The following is a 22,448-nucleotide window of genomic DNA, read 5'->3' on the forward strand; positions in this document are numbered from 1 at the left end:
TGATTTTTATTCTTCCAAGAATGTAGCATTCCCTGATTTGCTACTATGTAGCATTACTAGAAGAGTAGCAGTGTAAAGGAGATTAATTTTTTCAGGAATGAACACTTTGGAATCAATAAAAGCACTGCAAACGTTCCCAAATGTGACCTTTCCTAATCTTCACATACTGAAGAATTCTGGACCTAGATTGCTGCTTGTCAACAGTGCTTATTCAAGATAGATACAGAGATATAAAATAGGCTCTATGTATATCTACATAGATAAACAAGAAATCATCACCAACTATTGATTCATATGCCTGTTTCCTTGTATCAATAAAATCTTTATGAGAATGATTGCTGAATCATGTTCCTTGATGGAAAATATGAGCATGAAACAGGCTTTCACGTACAAGTTTCTATAACGGGTAACATCTTTATGTCATACAAACATCAAGAAGGATAGATCATGTGAGATTCCTCTGGCTCTATCTTTTTCAACATTCCACTGAGTTAACTTCAAGTATGGTGCAATATATAGAAACATAGATGCTCAAGAGCGTCATGAAAAATGCCATAGGGCAACCCATTATGTTAGATTATCGTCCTCTCTCTCTTCCTTCCTCCATTTCTTGCCTTTCTTCCTTCCTTTCTTTTTTCTTCCTTCCTTCTTTTCTTTCTTCCTTTCTTCTCTCCTTCTTTCCTTCTTCCTTCTTTCCATCTTTTCTTTCCTGCCTTCTTTTTCCTTCTTTCCTCCCTCCCATCCTTCCTTCCTTCTATTCTTCCTTTCCCTCTTTTTCTTTCTTTTGTTCTTCTTTCCTTTCTTTCTCTTTCTTTCCAAATGCACTCTTCCCCCAATACTGTTGAACGTCACCACCATAATTCCAGTCATCCTTACTCTCTCACACCTCTCTTTTCCATCTAGTTATAAAGTCCAATTATTTCTACCTTTTTAAAATCTCTCTTCTATACTCCTTCTTTTCCTCTGACACTGCCACCATTCTGGTGCAGGCCCTCATTACCTCATGTGATAGCCTGCAGGTTGATCTCCTGCCTCAGGTCTCTCTCTATCCTAATCCATCTTTCACTCACCTGTCAAAATGATCTTCCCAAAGCACAAGTATAACTATGTCAGTTCCCTATTTAGTAAAATATAGTGGCTCCCTATTGCCTCCAGGATCAAATATAAAATCTTACATTTGACTCTAAAAGCCCTTCGTAACCTGGCCCCCTTTTTACCTTTCCACTCTTCTTACACCTTACTCTCTCCCACCTATTCTGTGGTCAGGTGACACTAGCCTCCTTTACGTTCCTCAAATATGACACTTCATCTCTACTCTGAGTGTTATTACTGGCTGTCCCCAATCCTTTCTCATTTCCATCTTCTAGACTCCTCGGCTGTCTTGTAAATTTCCACCTTCTTCAAGAAAACTTTCTTGGTTCTCCTTAATTTAAACGCCTCTTTCTAAGACTGTCCCCAATTTATCTTGTATATGCCTTGTTTGTACGGAATTGAACATTGTCTTCCTCATTAGAATGTGAGCTCTTTGAGAGCAGGGACTGGAATTTGTTTTTTGGACTTTAGGGGGGAAGGTCCTTTTGTTTTTTGTTTTTTGGGGTTTTTCTTGGCCTTTCCTTGTAACTCCAGAGCTTAGCACAGTACTTAGCCCATAATACGTAATCTATAAATGCTAGTTGCCTGACTGACTATCTCTCCAATAAAATAGGCTTTGGATATGTTTATATTTCCAATGTGAATAGTAGACAAACAGAGATATCTTTAGACACTTAGATAGCAATATCTATATAAAAAACAAAGGCAACCATTTAGATGTAGGTATAGATATGGACAAAGATATCCCATAAACTAATTCAATGGCCTGTGACATAAGTTTTTCAATATGTATTTTTCATCCACTTTGTATTTCAGATATGTATGGTCATGCAAATCTTTGTTGCATTATTCTGTACTTTGTTGCATTATTCCAAAGCTGAATGAAATTAAAGTAAAAGAATTTCAAGAACTTCACAACACAGAGTCTTTTTTACCTTTAGACTCTGTGTAAAATATCTTTCAAGGCCCCAGCAAGGAAGCTGCTATTTGTTGTTCAGTCATTTCAGTCATGTTGACTCTTTGTGACCTCACTTGGGGCTTTCTTGGCAAAGATGCTAAGGTGGTTTTCCATTTCCTTCTCCAGTACATTTTACAGAAAGGGAAACTGAGACAAACAGGGTGAAGTGACTTCCCCAGGGTCACCCAGCTAAGAAGAGTCTGAGGCCAGATTTGAACTCCGGAGGAGGAGTCTTCTTGATTCCAGGCCTGGTACTCTATACACTATGCACCTAGCTGCCCTAACAAGGAAGTTACATAAGCTTATTTTCCCTTTTTTATACTTTGTTTGAAATTAATATTCTATAGAAACTGAAGATAGTAATCTCCATAGATTTATCTCTCCTGGAATCTTACACGATTTTATAAAACTCTTTCTGTAACCTTGCCCCAGCAGCCACTTTCACACTAGTAACACTGCCATGTCCAGTCTCCTCCTCTGGTGAGCTTCTCCCCAAACCTGCATGCCAGCCATGTTTACTACAAATCTAGCTCAGGCTATGACTGAGTCCCTGGACTCCTGGATTTATATCCCATCAGGCCTTTTCAAGCTATCAATGCCTCAGCCTCTACAGTCTCCTTCTCTGATTGGTGAATTCAGCCAGGGACCACACTTTGAGGAAGTACTTATGCTAACCATTCTTGAGGGCAGAGACAATCTTGGTTTTTGCCTCTATTTACATTCTCAGGATTGAATATAGTTCCTGGCAGTTAGTAAATGCTTGATAAATGTGCTCTCTCTCTTTCTCTTTCTCTCTCCTCCTCCTCCTCCATCCATCCATGTATCATCTATTTCCATCTCAATCTCTACCTACCTACTTATCTATCTAATCTACCTATCTATCTATCTATCTATCTATCTATCTATCTATCTATCTATCTATCTATCTATCTATTATCTATCTATCTATCTATCTATGTATTTATCTATCTATCTATGTATCTATCTATCTATCTATCTATGTATCTATGTATCTATGTATCTATGTATGTATGTATGTATGTATCTATCTATCTATCTATATGAAAGTTGTGATCTGAGGAAAGTAACCATAGCTATATTTTGTTCTACTAAGCCAAGGTTTTTTTTTTAATCACTTAAAAATAGGTCCAGAGGGGTCAGATATGATCTATACTTCTCAGTACATAGTGTAACCATAAAAATGTCATCTGTTATAGAAACCTATCTGTGGAAGCCTGCCTATTCTCTTCTCATATTTTCATCAAAGATACCGCCAATACATGCACAAAACCTTCTCATAAAAATTTTATGGAGACAAAAAACAGGCATGTGAGTCAGTAGTTGCTGAAGTCTGTTGGTTGCCTTTTATATGTTAAAATACCATATGTTTTCTATTCTTTTTGAATCTTCTTCTCTTAGAAATCCTGAAAATCTATCCCTTAAGTACCTTTAAAATGATAATTGTCTCCATTATAGATTTCTTCTGTTTGTGTTCAGCCAGATCCAGCTGCTCTTCCTAACTTAATATTTTTAAGTGCTATTAATGGACCCTTATGGCACTATACACTGCAATGGAAGGGTCTAAATGTGGTGTTTCCACTATTATCACCTATGAGAATAGAACACTACAAAAATGCTAGCATCTCTGTTTCAAGGTGCTTATGCTTGTTGTCCCCATTCCAGTTTTATCCACAAATGTTCTTGGCTTTGTTATGTTTCATGTTAAGCTCTCTGGAGGCTTATTTCTCTGCAACTACTTTTCATTATTTTATGAGATAATACTGTTCCTAGTCTCCCAGCATCCTGCCCTGTGATGTTTTGCAAATAAGCTTATAACTCTAGTTCAGTGTTGCCTTTAGCTACCACACCTCTTCAGTTGGCAAGGAGATTAATTATTTGTTGTCTAAGATTCTTTCTGGACTCTTTTAGCCTCAAAACAGTGACTTGGATACATGAGTTAAATGTCTTTAAGAGACAGTGATAGTCCAAGGCAATGTCTTTCAGTTATCCGTTTTTTATTTTTCCAAATGACTTCTGATTTCACCAAAATAGATCAATCTTGTTGCAATAGTATACAGTGTCTTCCTCTTGTCTTCATTCCATATAACTTTTATTTTGTTTAACCCTTGCTGTAACTCAATTACAAATGCACACGAACAGCTGACTCTAAAATTCTGTGTCTATTACCAGTCATTTCTTGTCTACTAATGTGAGCTAGTGAAACCAATTTGACTAGTTCAGTCACAGCCCCCAGGATGCATGTATGATAAGGTTTAACTGACCTGAGATACCTGACCCAATCACTTTTATGCTGTGGCACAGTCAGAGTTAAGTTTTCTTGATTCTCCAGCCCCCATTCCTCACTCCTACTAAGGGATAAGACAATTAAGAGAATACTGTCATTCCAATGGTCCAAATGAATGACCACGGCCTTGCCTCACAGATGACAAGGCAGTCCCCTATTAGTGTCACATCAGCCCTTCATGTAAAAACTCTAAGTAAGTTCTAATGACTCTGAGTGACTTTTGGGGGTCTTCAATTGGAGTGCATATCTTGCTGCATGTCTGAACCACCAGCATATACTGCTTGTGGGGGCCTCCTATCAAAGGCACTCCCCACTGACACCTGTTTTCCTCCCATAACTGTCATCCCTATGTGGCAATGTTGCTATTCAAGAACAGCTCCCTCCCCTTTTGTCCTGCAGTTAGGATGTGGCCAATTTCATTTTTTTAAATTATGTCATTCAGTGCTTGATATGTTCAGCACCTTCTGATATTCTTGAAAATTATTCATAACAGACAAGTGTGATAGCTTTGAGTAATCTCCAAATCACTGCCCTCTTTCGTGTCTTGGTCCACTATAATTTTCACTATCGACTCACTTTTATATTGCCAAATATCAAAGTGTATTTTAATTTCATCAAGTCTTTGTTTTCTCAACATCTTTCTTCTCTGCAATAGAAGATGTCACATAAACTACAATTTTATCTCCTGTGGTTTGTTTGTGCTCATCATGAAGATTACAAAGTAAGATGACCAAGTAATTCATTAATTGATATTCTTAATTGATTGGGGGCATATGAGGAAACCAATCTAGCCCATTCTTTTATTTGCCTTTCTTGGGAGATCCTGAAAACTGCCCTTGTATTTAGCTACAACTTATTTATGCCTATCAGATATGCAAGCATATCAAGATGGTTATGATTCAGTTACTCCAGTGTTTCAGCTTGACCATTGGATGACGATTGCATAAGGCAGTGTAGAAGACGAAAGAATGATAAGACCTGGATTTGAGTTCTATCTCCAACAATAAGCTGCATATCCTTGGGCATCTCATTTCCCCTCTGTGAGCATCTTGAATCACCCACTTGGATTCCTCTTCCAAATCCAGTGCTAACCCTCTTTATTCACCCCATTGATCTGGTATACCTCACCCCGAGGCAGTTTCTCCTGCAGGTGAGGAGAAATGCAACACTATTCCTTTAAGACAGTTCACAGGTTGTAATAGACCAGGGGTTAGTAACTAGGGGGTGGAAGATAGATGAGAGAGAGAGAGAGAGAGAGAGAGAGAGAGAGAGAGAGAGAGAGAGAGAGAGAGAGAGAGAGAGAGAGAGACAGGAAAACTGTCTTTCAATATAATCGGTTTCCTCTGTAATCCTATGCATTTATTTTATGCATTTAAAATATTATTCTGAGAAGGGGTCTAAGGTTTTCACCAGATAACCAAAGAAATCCATGATGAAAGGTTAAGAACTCCTGCTAAATATACTGACAAATATACATCCTGAGCTGTGTGTGGAACTTTTATTCGAGCAGTATTTGTCCTTGGCAGAAGGACAATAGGGTCTATATGTAAAATGATGGGTTGGACTAGATAGCTGGGGTCTCTTCCCCTATAGATCAATGATCCTGTGAACCAGATGTTCCCAAACCTATCTGGCCAACTGCCCCCTTTTCAAAAAAAAACATTACTCAGTGCCCCACTCTGGAAATCTACATTCTTTAGCCCTTTAATTTTTTTTTTTAAATTTGCATCATTTCAAAATATACATATTTTTAAATGAGGCATTTTACATTTAATAATTTATTATGAATTTGTGGGGTTTTTCCTGCATTGAAATTCTGATGATGTGATATTGTGTCATGTAACGGTATACTATCATATTGTAAACAAGTCATTACATGCACATATTCCTGCTGGACTTCCCAACAATGTGTGAGACAGGCTCACCTGCCAACACTTGCTTCGTGGAGATCTGTCAGCAGACTTAACTACTGATTGGTTGCAACTTGCATTTTGTATGTTTAATTGAAAAATAATGTAGTCTCTATGACTTTAACTCCGTTACACAACAGATTAGACGTGTACTAATGATTTTGTAAAATTTACTTATCTTTTCTTCTTTCCATATGCTTCCACCATCCCCTTATTTTTATTCAACCCAAGGCTACTACTAACCTCCCTGGATTGTTTCAGAAGCCCCCTCCCCCAGGGTGGTATCACCCACCTTGGGAACCTCTTCTTAAAACATTCAAATCCCCAGGGCCCAGTATAGTGCCAGGCACAAAGCAGGTAATTAATAATTGCTGCAGGAATTGATGCGACAATGTACAATTATGCACATACCGGTATCCACAATGGAAATGGAAGATCATCTGAGGATGAAGGATTAGCAGTAGGGAGGAGGGGACCAGCAAAGGCCTCCTGCAGGGGTGGATTTTGAGCTGAGTCTTGAAGGAAGCCAGGGAAGCCCAGAAAGAGAGGATGGAGAATATTCCAGACCTGGGCTTCTCTGGGAATGTTTTGAGCCTGCCAAGTCTGCTAGGCACGGGGCCCTATGGATCCCTTGCCACATGGGTGGGGTAGTCCCCTTGGTTGGCCTCCTCCATCTTTAAAACTGGCAAGACTGAGTCATTCATCCTTTTCTGGAAATGCCTCTGTTATCTTTTGGCTGCCCTCTTTTCAATCTTTTTGTGACTCCTATATGCTCTGTCCAGCATCTATGCCATGAATTGAACTGGTCAGAGGGAAGGCACACTTTTTCTACTTACTTCACTTTTACCTTGGCCCTGAGAAATGGGCTTGGGGGTATTTGCTTTGTGTTGTTTGTCTTCAGCTGGGGAGTAAAGTATAAGAAGACTAGGAAGGTAGGAAGGGACCAGATTGTGAAGTGCCAAACAGAGCCATATATTTGATCCTGGAAGTAATTAGGGGCCATTAAAGCTTATTGGGGTGGGTGTGAGGGGTAGTCAGACTTGGACTTTAAGAAGATTTCTTTGGCAGCTGAGTGGCAGATGAATGAGAATGGGGAAAGACAAGATAGGGAGACCAATTCAAAGATTATTACAACAGTCCTGGCTAGAGGTGAGTGGAGTGAAGGTAATGTATATGGGAGATGTCATGAAGATAAAAATTACAAGATTTGACAATAGATTGGAAATAAAGGGTGATTGTGAATGATGCATTGAGGATGAAGCTGAAATTGGGAATCAGGGTGCCTGGGAAAATGATGATAATGCCCTTTACAGTAAATAGGAAAGTTGAGAAGAGGAGAGGGTTTTGGGGAAAAAAGATAATAAGTTCTGTTTTGGACTTGAGTTTGATATGCCTACAAGACATTTAATTTGAGATGCCCAAAAGGCAATTGGGGTATCCAAAAGGCAGGACTGGAGCTCAAGAGAAAAATGAGGACTGGATATTGGTCTCAGAGTCCAGTGGGTCAGGCTTGAGCACCAAGTCTAACACTTATTCACTAGAAGTTACAAACTCTTTGAGTTTCAATTTCCTCTTTTGTAAAGGAATGATAATACATTACCCAATTCACCGGGGCTGTTGTGAAGAAAGTGCTTGATAAATCTTAGAGTAATTCAGTACAAGTGTGAATTTTAACAACAATTTTTAGTAGTAGTATTGAATAAAAATTAAGGATTAGTGAGAAAGTTACCAAATTTGATTTTAGCCCAACGAATTAAGTTTAATTCAATTGATGGTAGGTTTGCATTTATTATTATCTCTCCCTTCTCCCCAATAATGTGTTCATGTTTCAAATGGTAAGACACAGAAGAGCACCATGCAAGTTCCTCACAATTTGCAACTTTAAATAAATGTTTCACACTTCCACATGAATATCATAGTAGCTACTTATCTCCAATGTTTTTTTTAAAAAACTAGCTTCTAGATCTCTTTATAACACTTCTCTACTTAATGTTTATATTTAGATATTTTCATTAAAAAGCATATCTGGCATAAAACGTACTAATCTCATTCCTTTAAGAATGCCTGTAGTTGAATTCTATGAGCTTCCACTATGAAGTGATCATCAGACCATTCCTTAGATACTTGTTATCTAACTGCAGTCTAAAGACCTAAAAGGAATCATTAACTTCTGGAATACTAGACTTGCAAACATTAATATCATAGATAAACCTATTACATTTTGTAATGCCTTCTCAGGCTTGATTTTTCTAAATTAATACAATAGCTACTATATTAGGTACCTTGAGTACCTATTCTGAATAAGTACCTTGGCCCCAGTTAACATTTCTTTGAAGAAAGCAGATTACAGATAACAAGCATACATCGCAATACTGAATAATTATTACCTGTTTCATTCCTTGACTCTGAAGGCATTTTCCAAGTTTTTCACATAACAGGGAAAGCGTCTTACCCACTCGATGCAGGAAGATGAGATTTAAAGGGATTCCAAACAAAGCAAAGATGACACAGAAAATCTGTCCACCAGCTGTTTTGGGAGATAGAGTCCCATAACCTGGTTTTTCAAAAAAGCAACAAATTGAATGTCCTTTCAGCCTATTTGCTGCTACAAATCTGTGTTTCCAATGCTAGGTTTGGCTATTATTGAGTAAATATTGTTATTTTAACATGTATAGACTGTACATGTACTGTACAGTAAAGACTGAGAAAACAAACCGAATTTCAAAATTCCCTGCAATACCCTGCCTGGCATATTTTCCAAGCTAAAACTGTCTAATGGAAGATCATTTGGCCTTCTCAGGTACAAAAAGGAAAATGCTGTTGGGACAGTTAATTTCTTAGGGCTTACTGTAGTCTGGAACATTTTTTTTCCTATAGTTATCTGTGCTCATATGAATCACACATAGATCTTCTCTCATTGAATGTTCTTACGGAATTTTATCTAGAACTCCATTCCTCCCTTATCATCTCCTGCCTTGTAATTATTTATGCACGTATTTTATTAGGTTATAAGCTCTTTGAGGCAGGGAGAATTTCATTTTTGTGTTCATATCCACAATATACAAGCCTTGTACACTTAATTAAAGGGGCAGCTAGGTGGCATAGTGGATAGAGCAAGAAGACTTGGACTCAGGAAAACCTGAGCTCAAATCCAGACTCAGATATTTACTAGCTGTGTGACCCTGGGGAAGTCACTTCACCCTGTTTGTCTCAGTTTCCCCTTCTGTAAAATGTACTAGAGAAGGAAATGGAAAGCCACCTTAGCATCTTTGCCAAGAAAACCCCTAATGGGGTCACAAAGAGTTGGACATGACTGAAACAACTGAACAACAACAAAAATCCAGATAATATCTAAGAGGCTAATAAGAATCCAAGCGTGAACAGAACTGCCTATTACAATTGAATCAGGAGATCCCTATTCCTGGAACTCAATTCCATTTTTACTTTGTGGTCACTTCTTGTCACACTATAGCCTTAGGGACTGATTGTTATCTCACATGTTACACGACTAACTGAAAACTTTTCTCTGAACTGTGGATTTGGCATTGCTTGTGGGAAAATTGCTCCAAATGCTATTTTTTCCCTTTAATTTATTGACTTAAAGAGCTAAAATCCCTCAGTTCCCTCCCTTTTAAGAATTCATTTTCTGCCATCAGTGTCCTTAGGGGAAAATTTATCTTGAGTGTCTGGGAATAATATAACGCACTTTAATGTTTTCATACATCACTGTTTTTCCAAAGCTTTTCATGGATTTTACATCCTGGCTAACTTGCTCAAGTATGGATATGTTCTTTTCATAGGAATCTCAGTAACTGGTTGATATGTCACAGCCAATTCACAACAGATTTTTGTTTGTTTTTTAACAAAAGCAAATAAGAAATCAGTTTCCATTTAAATCTCATTTTTACTCTTCATATGTGACACAGTTTACCCATTCTGTTCCAAACAGTTAGAATTCCTTTATTCTTCTGTAGAGATGACATCTTTTCCCTTTCAGTCTATTGGCATCTTAACATTTTCTAAACAGCTAAAAATATCTCATAATCTTTTGTAGAATCATATATTAAATTAATCAAAAATATTGTTGAAGTTTGGCAGAGAACTGACTCTAATTAATCTTTGGTTAAATCAAAATGCTAGGATTGAAGTCAGAAAGACCTCGGTTGAAGTTCTGCCCCTAATATATATTAATGTATGTGTCCATGGGTAAGCATTCATCTTCTAAGTGCCCTCCAAGTAACTCTCTAAGACTACAAGTACCAAACGCACTTCCTATATGTAGGGGTGAGGAGACTTTTCATACTGGTAGTTCTTCCTCACTGATGAAATTACAGATCCTCAATTTTTAAAAAAATTGCTGTTATAATGTCACAAGGAATTAGATGCAAGTATTTGTTTTCATGAATTACATATTAATGACTAAAAGAAATGTTTAATTTGTCATTTTGGGGGACTAACTTTTGTTCGTACATCATTTCCATTTCCTAGTTATTTTTTTTTTATCATTGTTGTTGATAATAGTTTCTCATCTGACTCAAGCCATTATTTTTTGATAGCAGCTTACAGGTTGTATGAATCACTATCACTATGGTCATTAGAAAAATTGGATATTTCTGTTCACTCCAGCTTTTCTCCAAAATCTATCCTTAGGATTTCTAGGGGAAAGTTAAATCAGGTAGTGGTCCCATTTAAGAACACTGAATTTAAGACAGATAATTTGGAATCAAATTAAGCCTTTGTCACTTACTACCTGCATGACCTTGAGGAATTTACTTCATTTGAGTTTCCTGATTGATAACGTAAGAAGGTTGGATTATATGTACTTTAAGGTCCTTTATAGCTTTGAACCTATGATCCTGTAGTCCTAGGGAAAATCTCAGAAAGGTGGTTGGAAAGTAAGTGTAATAATACCCACCTATTGTGGATACAATGGAGCCCACAAAGAAAAAAGAATTGCTAAAATCCCAATTGTCATGGTCAAGCTCTGTTGCATTTCCTAGGGGATATATTCCTCTTCGGACTGCATGAGTCAGATTCTGTAAGTAAAAAACAAAAACAGAAAGCAATCTTTAAATTCACTTCTACTTGTGTTTTTTATAGGAATCGTGTGGGCATAATGAATGGGACATTGAATTTGGAACCAGGTGAATTGAATTCAAATCCCACCACAAATCACTGGCAGGTCACTTAACTCCTCAGACCCTGAGCTTCCTTATTTGTCAAATGGGGATAATAATCATATAACTGACTTCACAGGATTTTTGTGTGGAGTTGTTGTTTTTTGGTCATTTCAATCGTATTTGACTCTTCATGACCCCATTTGGGATTTTCTTGGCAAAGATCCTGGAGTGGTTTGCCTTTCCTTCTCAAGATCATTTTACAGAAGAGGAAACTGAGGCAAACAGTGTTAAGTGACTTGCCCAGAGTCAGTAGGTGTCTGAGGCCAGATTTGAATTCAGGAAGATGAGTCTTTCTAACTCAAGGCCTAGCACTTATCCACTGTGCCACCTACTACCCTCTATGTAGTGAATTATTTGCAAAACCTTAAAGCACTATGTAAATAGAAATTCTTATTTCTTGTTGCTATTGTTATCCTTTATAGTAATAATGGGAAATTGAGGCCTTTGAATTCAAATTCAATCTTGAAATAAGTTCTAGGAAATTGGATTGAGGGTCATTAAAAGTTGAAACAAAATGCTAGCTATCTTACCTACCTCAGGGGAGATGACCCTTGAAGGAACTGTGTATCAGAGCAGGGTGTGGTATTGAGCGAAACAAGGTGTATGAGTAGGCTTTTATTATTAAAAACAGGTGAAAAGGATATGTATAGATTTTGTGGGATGACTACACTCATTGGTAGGTCTAGTCATTTGCAAGGTTAATTTAGAGTCAGCCAAAGAAATGGAAATCATTTTCTCAGAAAGCCCAGATTGAATTATAACAAGCTATTTGCATCCTGGTGGGACTACTTTCCTCTAACCGTTATTTAGGGCTGTTGTTGTTCAGTACTGTCCAATTCTTCTGACCCCATTTGGGGTTTTCTTGGCAAAGATACTAGAGTGGTTTGCCATTTTCTTCTCCAGCTCATTTTACAGATGAGGAACTAAGGCAACCAGGGTTAACTGACTTGCCCAGGGTTACACAGGTAGTACTTGTCTGGGGCCAAATTTGAAGTCAGGTATTCCTAACTCTATCTGCTATGCCACCCAGCTGCCCTGTATTTAGGATTAGATTGCCCTTAACATTTACTTTTGACTTAACAAGACTGAAAAACCTAGAACAAGAAATAAAAGTCTTATTAAATTCTTATCTATTAAAGCCCAATTCATCATGTTAGCTTTCAGGATACATTATAGCTCATTTTCTCCCTAACCACTACCAAATACGGCATCCTGAAAGCTATAGCCACGTTGAAGAAAGGCTTTGGGTCAACATCTACTTAAAACCACAGTCCACCCCTCTAACCAATGTTTCTCTTTTGCCAGACCAAAGCACACAATAATGCAAAGCACAGATATTTAATTAAAACAGAAGAGTAAGGTAAAAAACCATGACAAACTCCCCCCCATATACAGGAGCACATCCTCCCACTGATTCTTATACCACTAGTGGAAAAAAGAATATGAATAGGGAACACACATAGCCAGAAGACGTGTGAGAGAGGAAACACACACAGGGAACTCACATGAGAGTGGGAACACATGCATCCAGGAAACTTATGTAGCCAGGAAACACATATAAGAGAGAATACACGTACCCTAGCCAACTCACACTCCTAGGACTGTGTCACAGCTGGAATATTTCTTTGCTTCTAACACTGCCACTTTCTGCTTCCTCATACAGAGAAGTACTTTAGATTAGGAGTGGGGACACTGGGGCCTTGAGGCCATGTGGCCCTCTAAGTACTCAAGTGTGGCCCTTTGACTGAGTCCAAACTGAAGCCAAAGGGCTGTACTTGTGGACTTAGAGGGCCACATGAGGCGATGCCACAGATTCCCCACCCATAATTGTGATCATCAGCTGTTCTGGCAAAGTCATCTGTCAGGCTTTCTCCACTAAGGTGCTTTCTCTGCTATACTTCTAGCTGTTAGTGCTATCTGCTAGGCTGTCTTCCCCTCTATGTAGCCATCTACTGGTTTGTGGATAAATTATATGGGCTATGTGATCTCTCCCCCATATGGCAGTGTCCAGAGCTATTTTAGCTCTGAGTCAGATCCATATCCATACCTACCCACTGACCAAAAGCTATTAGGTCAAGACCATCTTTAATTGCTTTGCTTGTGCCTCAGCAACAATTACCCTTTACCTGTCTGATATTTGGGTTAAGGTAAGAAAATGTTTTAATTGCTATCATGTCCCTAGAAACTAACACTAGCCTTGCAAATTATCCTAGAACTTCCCTTTGGCAAGAAAGAAGGGTTAAGGTAGAGCTTGAGACATTTGTCTTGGATTTCTGTAATTGTACCCAACTCATTCATCTTCCCAAAGACTGTTGGATGTTGCAGGTTCTTTATCTTGGAAAGTATAACTTCCCAATGATTTAGGTGCCAGGATCTAGGTATAAGTTATATAGTTTACATAATAAAGAATTTAATAACTAAAGGAAAATCTCAGAGTTCCCTCTTTTCCCCTATTCTTCATCCCACATCATTCATGTGCCTTTTGCTGTTCTCTCCTCCTTTACCTGTTTCACATGGTCATTTTCCTTGCCAAGGCAAACCCCTCTACATGTACAAGTGATCCCATTCCATCCTGTCTTTGCCAGCAGATTGTCCCCTCTATAAATGCTCCCCTCTTACTAATGTTAGATCACTCCCTCTGTGCTGGTTGCTTCGCTACTGCCTACAGCTCTTCATTATCCTCAAAAACCTTCCCTAGATCCACCTAGCCCCACTAGCTATTGTCCCCTACTGCTCTTCCCTTTTGTGACTAAACTCCTCAGAAGGCTGGCTGTCTGCAACAGGTGCCTTCACTTCCTTTCCTCTCACTCTCTTCTTAACTCTTTGCAGTTTGGCTTCTGACCTCATCAGGCCTATCTCCACAATTACCACCACCACTTAATTATCAAATCTAATGGCTTTTTTCTAGGTCTTCATCATTATTTTTTTTTAATCTCACCTGTCTGCTCTTTCTCTGTCTCCTATGCTAGATATTTATCTAGGTCACACCTGCTAGCAGTGAGGGTCGCCCCCAAGGCTCATTACTGCGCTGCCTTCTCTTCTCCCTCTGTATTATTTCACTTGGTGATCTCATCTACTCCCATGTGTCTTGTCTATCGCCAACTTCTCTCCGGATCTCTAGTCTTGTATCTCCAGTTCCCCATCAAGGGCCCAGTTACCCAACCTCACAACCTAAGTGTCATTCTTGACTACTCACTCTCTCTTACCTCCCATACTGAGTACTGATTTAGGTGCCAGGATCCAAGAATAAGTTATATAGTTTACATTGTACAGAAGTTAGTGACTAAAAGAAAATCTCAGAGAGCTCTTTCTTCTTTCCTGTTCCTCATCTCACAGCGCTTAGAGTGCCTTTTGCTGCCATCTCTTTCTTCACCTCTGTTTCACATTCGATCAGTGGTCTAGTCCTGTTGTTCTCATTTTTGTAACATTTTTCGTATATGCCCCTTTCTGATAATCAGTCAATAAACTTTTATTAAGCACCTACTATATTCCAGGCACTCTGCTAAGTGATGGGGATATGAAAAGAGGCAAAACTCAGACCTATCCTAAGGAACTCACAATCTAATGGGGGAATATAACAAAAAACAGTATGTACAAACAAGCTACAGTATAAATAGGAGATAATTAAGAGAGTGAAGGGACTAGAATTGAGAGGAGTTGGGAAAGGTTTCCTGTAAAAGATAGGATTTTAGTTGGGACTTAAAGGAAACCAGGGAAGGTGAAGATAAGGAGGGGAAAACATTCCAGGCCTGGGGGATAACTGGAGAAAATGCCTGGGTCCAAGGGATAGATGGAGTATCTTGTTTGTGGAATAACAAGGAAACCAGTGTCACTGGACCAAAAAGTATGTGGTGGGGAGTAAAGGACAAGAAGACTAGAAAGGTAGGAGATGGTTACCTTATGAAGGATTTTGGGTGGTGCTTGGTTAGGACTTTGAGATGGAAGGGTTGAGAGGGATGGGAATAAGAAATCAGTTGGTGAGGGAATGGGAAATGGGATTTAGATGATGACATAGAGGTGTTGAGCATCACTGGGATGTGTAGGGTGTGACCAGCTATGAGATGTTCATCGGGTGGTGGGAAGCACCACTCCTATTCCCTCCAAAGGCCATAAATCTCTCTTATGACACTGAAATCATGCTGGAATAAATTGGCCTTCATCAGCTCAAACCTAGACAATTGCCATAGCCTACTAGTTGATCTCCTTGCTTCTCTCAATGCCAATCCATCTTTCACTGAGCCGTGAAATTGATCTTCATAAAGTGCAGATATAATCATGTCACCCCTTCTTCCTCCTATTCAATAAAGTCCACTAACTTCCTATTATCTCCAAAATCAAATATAAAATCATCTGTCTGGTTCTTAAAGTCCTTCATAACCTGGCCCCATCCTACCCTTTCTAGTATTTCTTACACCTTACTCCCCTCCATATACTCTCTAATCCAGTAAGACTGGACTTCACGTTGTTCCTTGTACACAACACTCTATCTCTTGACTCTTAGAACTTCTACTGACTGTTCCCCATGCCTAGAAAGCTCTCCTTGTCTCAGCCTCCTAGTTTCCCTGGCTTCCTTCAAATATCAGCTAAACCCCTACTTTGAGCAGAAAGCTTTTCCTAGTCCTCCATAATCTTCATGACTTCCTCTAAGATTACTCCCAATTTGTCCTGTATATATTTTGTTTGTACGTAGTTGTATGTTCTCTCCCTGACTGTGAGCTCCTTGAGAATAGGAACTGCTTTTTCCCCCCTTTCTTTGTATTCCCAGTGCTTACTACAGTAGCCTAGCACAAAGTAGACATTAAATAAATCCTGATTAACTGACTGACTACTAATTAATTGGATGACTGACCTTCTTTGTGATGTCTGTTTTCATTTTTCAAATGGAGTACACACGTGGATGGTATTTCTCAATTGGTCTGGTTTTTTTCTTTTTAATTGGTCTGTGTCAAATGTTTCTACTAAATACATCTATATCCTGCAGTGTTAGCTGGTAGATGCCAAACGACAATTTTAGGCCAGTTGTTTTATAATGGACACTTTAAATATGTCTATTGCCTATACTAGGACAATAGATGCTCCTAGATCTCAGTGAGCTGCATGAGGACTACCTGTATTTGGGTTATGTCACAATGTTTCTGGAGATCCTTAGAGGAGTCCTGGGTATCATTAATAAAGTGGAAACTATGACTCTGATATGTCCAGACCCAGAAAATATTTACAAAATTTCAGCACTGATTGGGACCAAATCTAGCTATTTCAAGGTACTGGCAAAGTAAGGCATAGGTGCATATGTCTATGCCTTGTACAGGCATAAATCTGAAACTAAATATTTAAAGATTCTAATAATCCATGCTACCTGTGTGAAAGCCTATAAGAAGATGAAGATGATAATGGCAGAGAGCATCAAGAAAGCCCTGAACCCTCTAGTTCAATGGTGACTACAAAGAAGTTCAATTTTGAAGGCACTCTAGTGCTTCAGGGATGGCACTAGATAGATTACTTGTGGAAGAAATGGATCTGTGCATTCCTACTACATGAGCAGATATGGAATATATCCACAGAGGTCAACCCACCCTTCCCCTCATTAAGGTATATGCAAGATAACTTGCATAGCTTGGCCATTAGCTTCCAGAGGCATGACAGAAGTTGAAAGGAATTCAGTTAAAATGTTGGAGAAGATGTGAGAAAATTGGAACAGTAATGCATTATTGGTGGAGTTGCGAACTGATCCAAGTATTCTGGAGAGCAGTTTGGAACTATGCCCAAAAGGCTATAAAACTGTGCATACTCTTTGATCCAGCAGTACCACTACTAGGTCTGTATCCCAGAGAGATCATAAAAAAGGAGAAAGGACCCCCATGTACAAAAATATTTATAGCAACACTTTCTGTGGTGGCAAAGAATTGGAAATTGAGAGGATGCCCATCAATGTGGGAATGGTTGAACAAGTTGTGTTATATGAATGTAATGGAATACCATTGTGATATAAGAGATGATGAGCATACAAATTTCAGAAAAACCTAGAAAGACTTACATGAACTGATGCTGAGTGAAGTAAGCAGAATCAGAACACTGTACACAGTAACAGCACCACTGTGTGATGATCAATTATGATAGACTTAGCTCTTCTCTGAAATACAATGATCCAAGACAATTCCAGAAGACTCATGATGAAAAATGTTATCTACATTCAGAGAAAGAATTGTGGAGTCTGCATGCAGATCAAAGCACACTATTTTTGCTTTGTTTTTTGTTTTTTCTTTCTTATGGTTTTTCCCTTTTGTTCTGAATTTTCTTTTGCAACATGACCAGTGTGGAAATATGTTTAACATGATTGTACATGTATAACCTATATCAGATTGCTTGATGTCTTGGGAAGAGGGGAGGGGAGGAAGGGAGGGAGAAAACTTTGGAACTCAAAGTCTTACAAAAATGAATGTTTAAAACTATCTTTACACGTAATTGAAAAAAATTTAAATACTATTAAGAGAAAATAATTAAAATAAAAAATAAAATTTGCAACATTAACTTAAATAAAAAAGAAGAAAGAAAAGAAAAGAAAAGAATTCACTGTTCACAACCCAACCTAGAAGGTAGGATGAAGACTTTTTACTGAGGCAGAGTAGACTGACCCAGGTAGGTAGGGAGATGCCTGAATAACAAAAGAGATGAAAATACTGATTAGCTTTCAGGCATATTGACCAGAGCAATCTCATGAAACATCAGTAATACCACCTTTAAGGAAGAACAAGTCATGGCAGCAGATTATAGTCGTAGATTAAGCTGCCACCACAGTCAATGACAGATATAAACAGCATCTTGGGAGAGGGAAAAAAATGATGTCTTCAAAGGAATAGCATTGCAGAGACAGAGTAGATCAACAAGGCACAGCCAGTTTCTGTGAGATGGAGCTATGAGAGGTGTTTCAGGCATAATGCAGACCTTTATTATCTAGGAGAGTAAGTTATCTGACAAGCATGTCCTCATCCACACCTTCATGTATTGATTGGAGTGGGAGTGGGATGACAGAATGCAGAATGATTTTGCCTCTTGATTTCCCCTTACTATTTACTCTGCTATTCTGTCCTAATTAAGTACTTTCTTTTAATTTACACTTCCTATCTGTTCTGTTGACAGAGAAAGCTTAGACAAAGGCAGCATGGTGATTTGAGAGCTGATGGTGGAGTCATGAATACTTGGTTGAAGTCTCACCTCTGACCATACTGCCTGTGTGACCCTGGACCAGTGCCTTAACCTCTCAGTGCCCCAAATAAAACTGTAAGTTGCAGAGAAGGTATTGATCTGGGTACACAGAAGTTACTCATTGGAAGCTCTCTATACTCATGAATCACTGGTCTGATTAAAAAATAATAATGATAATTAATAATAATATCTAACATTTACATAGCACTTATTAGGTGCCAGGCACTGGGCTAAGTGTTTTACAATTATAATTTCATTTGATTCTCACAACAACTCTAAGAGGTAGGTGCTTTTCATTATCCCCATTGTACAGATGAGGAAACTGAGCCAAATAGAAGTTAACTTGCCCAGGGTCACACAGCTAGTTAGTGTGTGAGGCCAAATTTGAACTCAGATCTTCCTAACTCTAGGCCTGGTGCTCTACCAACTGTGCTATCTGTTGTTCAGTTTTTTTTCAGTCGTGTCCAACTCTTCGTGACCCCATTTGTGGTTTTCTTGGCAAAGGTTCTAGGGTGGTTTGCCATTTCCTTCTCAGCTCATTTTACAGATGAGGAACTGAAGCCAACAGGGTTAAGTGACTTGTCCAGGGTCACACAGCAGGTAAGAGTCTGAGGCCGGATTTAAATTCAGGTCTTCCTGACTTCCAGGCCTGGTACTCTATCCATACATACATATGCACCATATATATGCATGTGTATGTATCTATCTTTGTGTACATATAAATGTATGTATGTATATGTGTACTGTATATGTACATGCACATGTGTATACATGTATGTGTACATATTGTGTATACATACATATATGTGCATATATCTCAAAGGATTACAGAGTTGAGTGGAACTTTCATATGTTACACATGGTGGTGAATGGTCATTCTTTCCAATCTTCCTGGGGCATAATCCTGGAATATTTCCCATAAAATAGATTCTCTACTTAGGGAGGGCCTTGCCCACTTTGTAGTACATCGCACCTTGTGACCCGCTTCCTAGATTCTCTGTTAGAGTTTAATTATGCAACCGTGAGACATCTCTGCCTTTTGTACATGACCTAGTGTAGAACTCTGTGCATGTAAGTGTTACATAAATGTTTTAAGAAAACAGTCAAGATGGTAATGAATCTTTCCCTTTTCCCCTTCAAGGATATTTTTCTCTGTCAAGTTTTCTGTCTTCTCTTCTTTCCTTTGGCTGAACTGGATAGGTTTAAGGTTAATTTAATATAAATTGTGGGGTGTCTTAGAAATCTTGGTTGTAAAGGAAAACATGATACTCTAATATTTACATGCATTATAGAATGGCTAGATTTAATTAGCTGTTAAGAACATTTCACATTTGACTAGGTCTAGAAAGGTGGCAATTCCTCCTTTGATTATTGATTTGGTTACAAGAGCAAATAACCCAACTTTTCCTCATCACTCACATTTCTGTAGCACTCTGAGGTTTAAAAATGCTTTTCTTATAACAACTCTCTGAGGTAGAGTAGTATAGGCATTATCTTCATTTTACAGCTTTGGAAAGGTTAAGTTTTTTATTGAAGGTCACACAGCTGGTCTTCCCCTAGGTCTTCTAAATCCACCTCCCTTTTAACTATATCACATGGTTTTCATTCATACATTTTAATCTTGTGACACTCAATGTCAGTTATGCTTCAGCTTCCTCTGTCCTTATCATGGGGATATTAATATTCCTTGGAGTTGGAAGAGAAGTGTTCATGAATGCACACTGAGAAGGAAATTGGTTGTTTTCATTAAATGAGATTGACTATTAAAGTCATATCTTATTCCTATCTCCCTTGATCATCCTTTTCCATTATCAAAAGGTGCCACCCTGAAATATCTCTACCTACCAGTACCTTTTCTTCTTAGCTTTCCTCTCCAATCTCCTAGATTTACTGCTTCTGTCCCGTATGTCACTTCACCTGGCATTCTCAGTAAGGTGACTTGAAATTAGAATGATTTTCATTTGAACCTTGCCTTCTTCCTATAATAACAAAGTGCTATGTGTTAACTGAAACAACACAAAAGGTGATTGCAGTTTGATTTAAATAGACAATACAAAGAAAGTTTCTAAAATCATCAAAAAAATGTCACATTCTAGAATACAGGACTCAAGAGTGATGCCCACGGCACCTGGCAAGGGGCTACAAGAGGAGGATAGCAATGTGAAAATGGTTTGTCCAGTAGTATCCAGAAACTAAACGGGCAAACTCTAGTTCCATGGTACCCTTAAACCTCCTTCCCTTTCAGAACATCCCAGATGATGGGACCAGGCAGAAATGACCCAAGTTCCTATACTCCCGAAAGTCTGTATTACAACTTGTCTCTCCCCCAATTCTATCTCTGTCATCACTATAGATTTAAAGACAGAAGAGACCTTGTAGGTCATCCAGTCCAACCCCTTCCTGTACCACCATTTTTCAAATAAGGAAGCCAAGGCTTCTACTTCTTCCTCATTTGTTTTTCTCTTTTTTCCTCCCAAGTTTCCAACTTCACTCTACTACTACTACTACTACTACTATACTACTACTACTACTACTACTACTACTACTACTACTACACCACCACCACTACTACTACCTCTCCCAGCATGGGTTGCAGATCCATTGCTCCCTCTTACCTCCACAAATTGTTCAACGTCTTCTGGAGTTAGATCACCGAGTTTTCTCAGGAAAGCAGCTTTCATTTCATACACTGATGTTTTCAGTTCTCTCTCAAAGTCAGTCTCCAGGGCTTGGAATATCAGAGACCCCAATATTAAGTAGATAAAATAACTAACCAGCAGCAGGGTAATCTGAATTTTAGAGGCACCCATGGCTTTCTGCAGAGCTGATTCCAATGGGAACCGGGGACAAAGAGACTCAAATTTCTTTAATGTAAAACTGCTTCCTTCTCCAACCCCTTAAAAAAAAAGCAACAGAAAAAAAAACCCAAGACCCAAGAGGAAAGGCCTTCCTAGACACAGAATCTAAATGGCTTTTTGTCTTCAAGTATAATTTTAAACAAATATACAAAGGAGGCTACTTTCGTAATATTAATGGAAAAAGAAAATTGAACTCTTCCTGACCAGGGACTTCCTTCACTCTGTGAAATATTGAATTTCTCAGTTTCCCTGGCAAGTCAGTCAGGGTAAAAGTTGGGGAGGGAGCTTGGCACCAGGCCATAAACTAGCTGCTCACATAAACTAGTTGCATAGACTTGCTAGAAGCTGGAGGACATGAATATAATGGTTCTTCTTGGAGGCACTTTCCATGTCGATTTTTTAAAAGAGACAAACCTATTATTTTGTTTTCAGGCTTGGATGAGTTGATTGAGGCCAACTGACCAGGGGCCTAATTTGTGACTCTCACTTCTATAGAATTTTGCCTTGATGGGGGTGGGGGGGTTGTTTGAGAAAAAGTCTTGGTGAGCAGTAAAATAAAAATGGAACTATTTTACTGAGACTGAATTTGACAATAAAGTAGAGAGCTAGCTTTTAAGCTCTATAGCTAGAAAATTCTTGGGGTGGGGGTGTGCCCCAATTGCTTCTCCATTAATATGAGATTAATCTCCTTTGTATATTTATTTAAAATTACACTTGAAAACAAGAACTGATTTAGACTGTGTCTAGAAAGGCCTCCTCTCTTGGGCCTTGTTATTTTTTTAGGGGATTGTAGGGACAAGTTTACATTAAAGTGACTTAAGAGTCTCTGCCTGGTTCCCACAATTGTGGGATCTGAAGGAAGCTATAGTCAGTGCACACCCATTTGCTTAAAAATCTGGGTTTTAAGTACTAATCCAAAGGATTTGTCGAGCCAATTGAAGT

At 38.6% G+C, this 22,448-nt stretch overlaps 1 protein-coding gene across 1 annotated transcript in view; it reads right to left on the reverse strand.

Annotated features, from left to right (window-relative positions):
• Positions 1–21,531, reverse strand: part of LOC110208469 (potassium channel, subfamily K, member 16-like) — a 40,647-nt gene extending 19,116 nt beyond the window's left edge. Inside the window, exons 1-3 of the mRNA XM_020986534.2 lie at positions 21,264–21,531; positions 11,181–11,301; positions 8,653–8,819 (exon numbers count right to left, since the gene is read on the reverse strand). Of these exons, the coding sequence (XP_020842193.1) occupies positions 8,653–8,819; positions 11,181–11,301; positions 21,264–21,458 (483 nt within the window). The 5' untranslated portion in view covers positions 21,459–21,531. The remainder of the gene's footprint in view (positions 1–8,652; positions 8,820–11,180; positions 11,302–21,263) is intronic.
• Between the last annotated feature and the right edge of the window lie 917 nt (positions 21,532–22,448).

Source organism: Phascolarctos cinereus, unplaced genomic scaffold (assembly GCF_003287225.1).
Source record: "Phascolarctos cinereus isolate Bilbo 61053 unplaced genomic scaffold, phaCin_HiC Scaffold_3;HRSCAF=262, whole genome shotgun sequence".
Lineage (NCBI taxonomy): Eukaryota > Metazoa > Chordata > Mammalia > Diprotodontia > Phascolarctidae > Phascolarctos > Phascolarctos cinereus.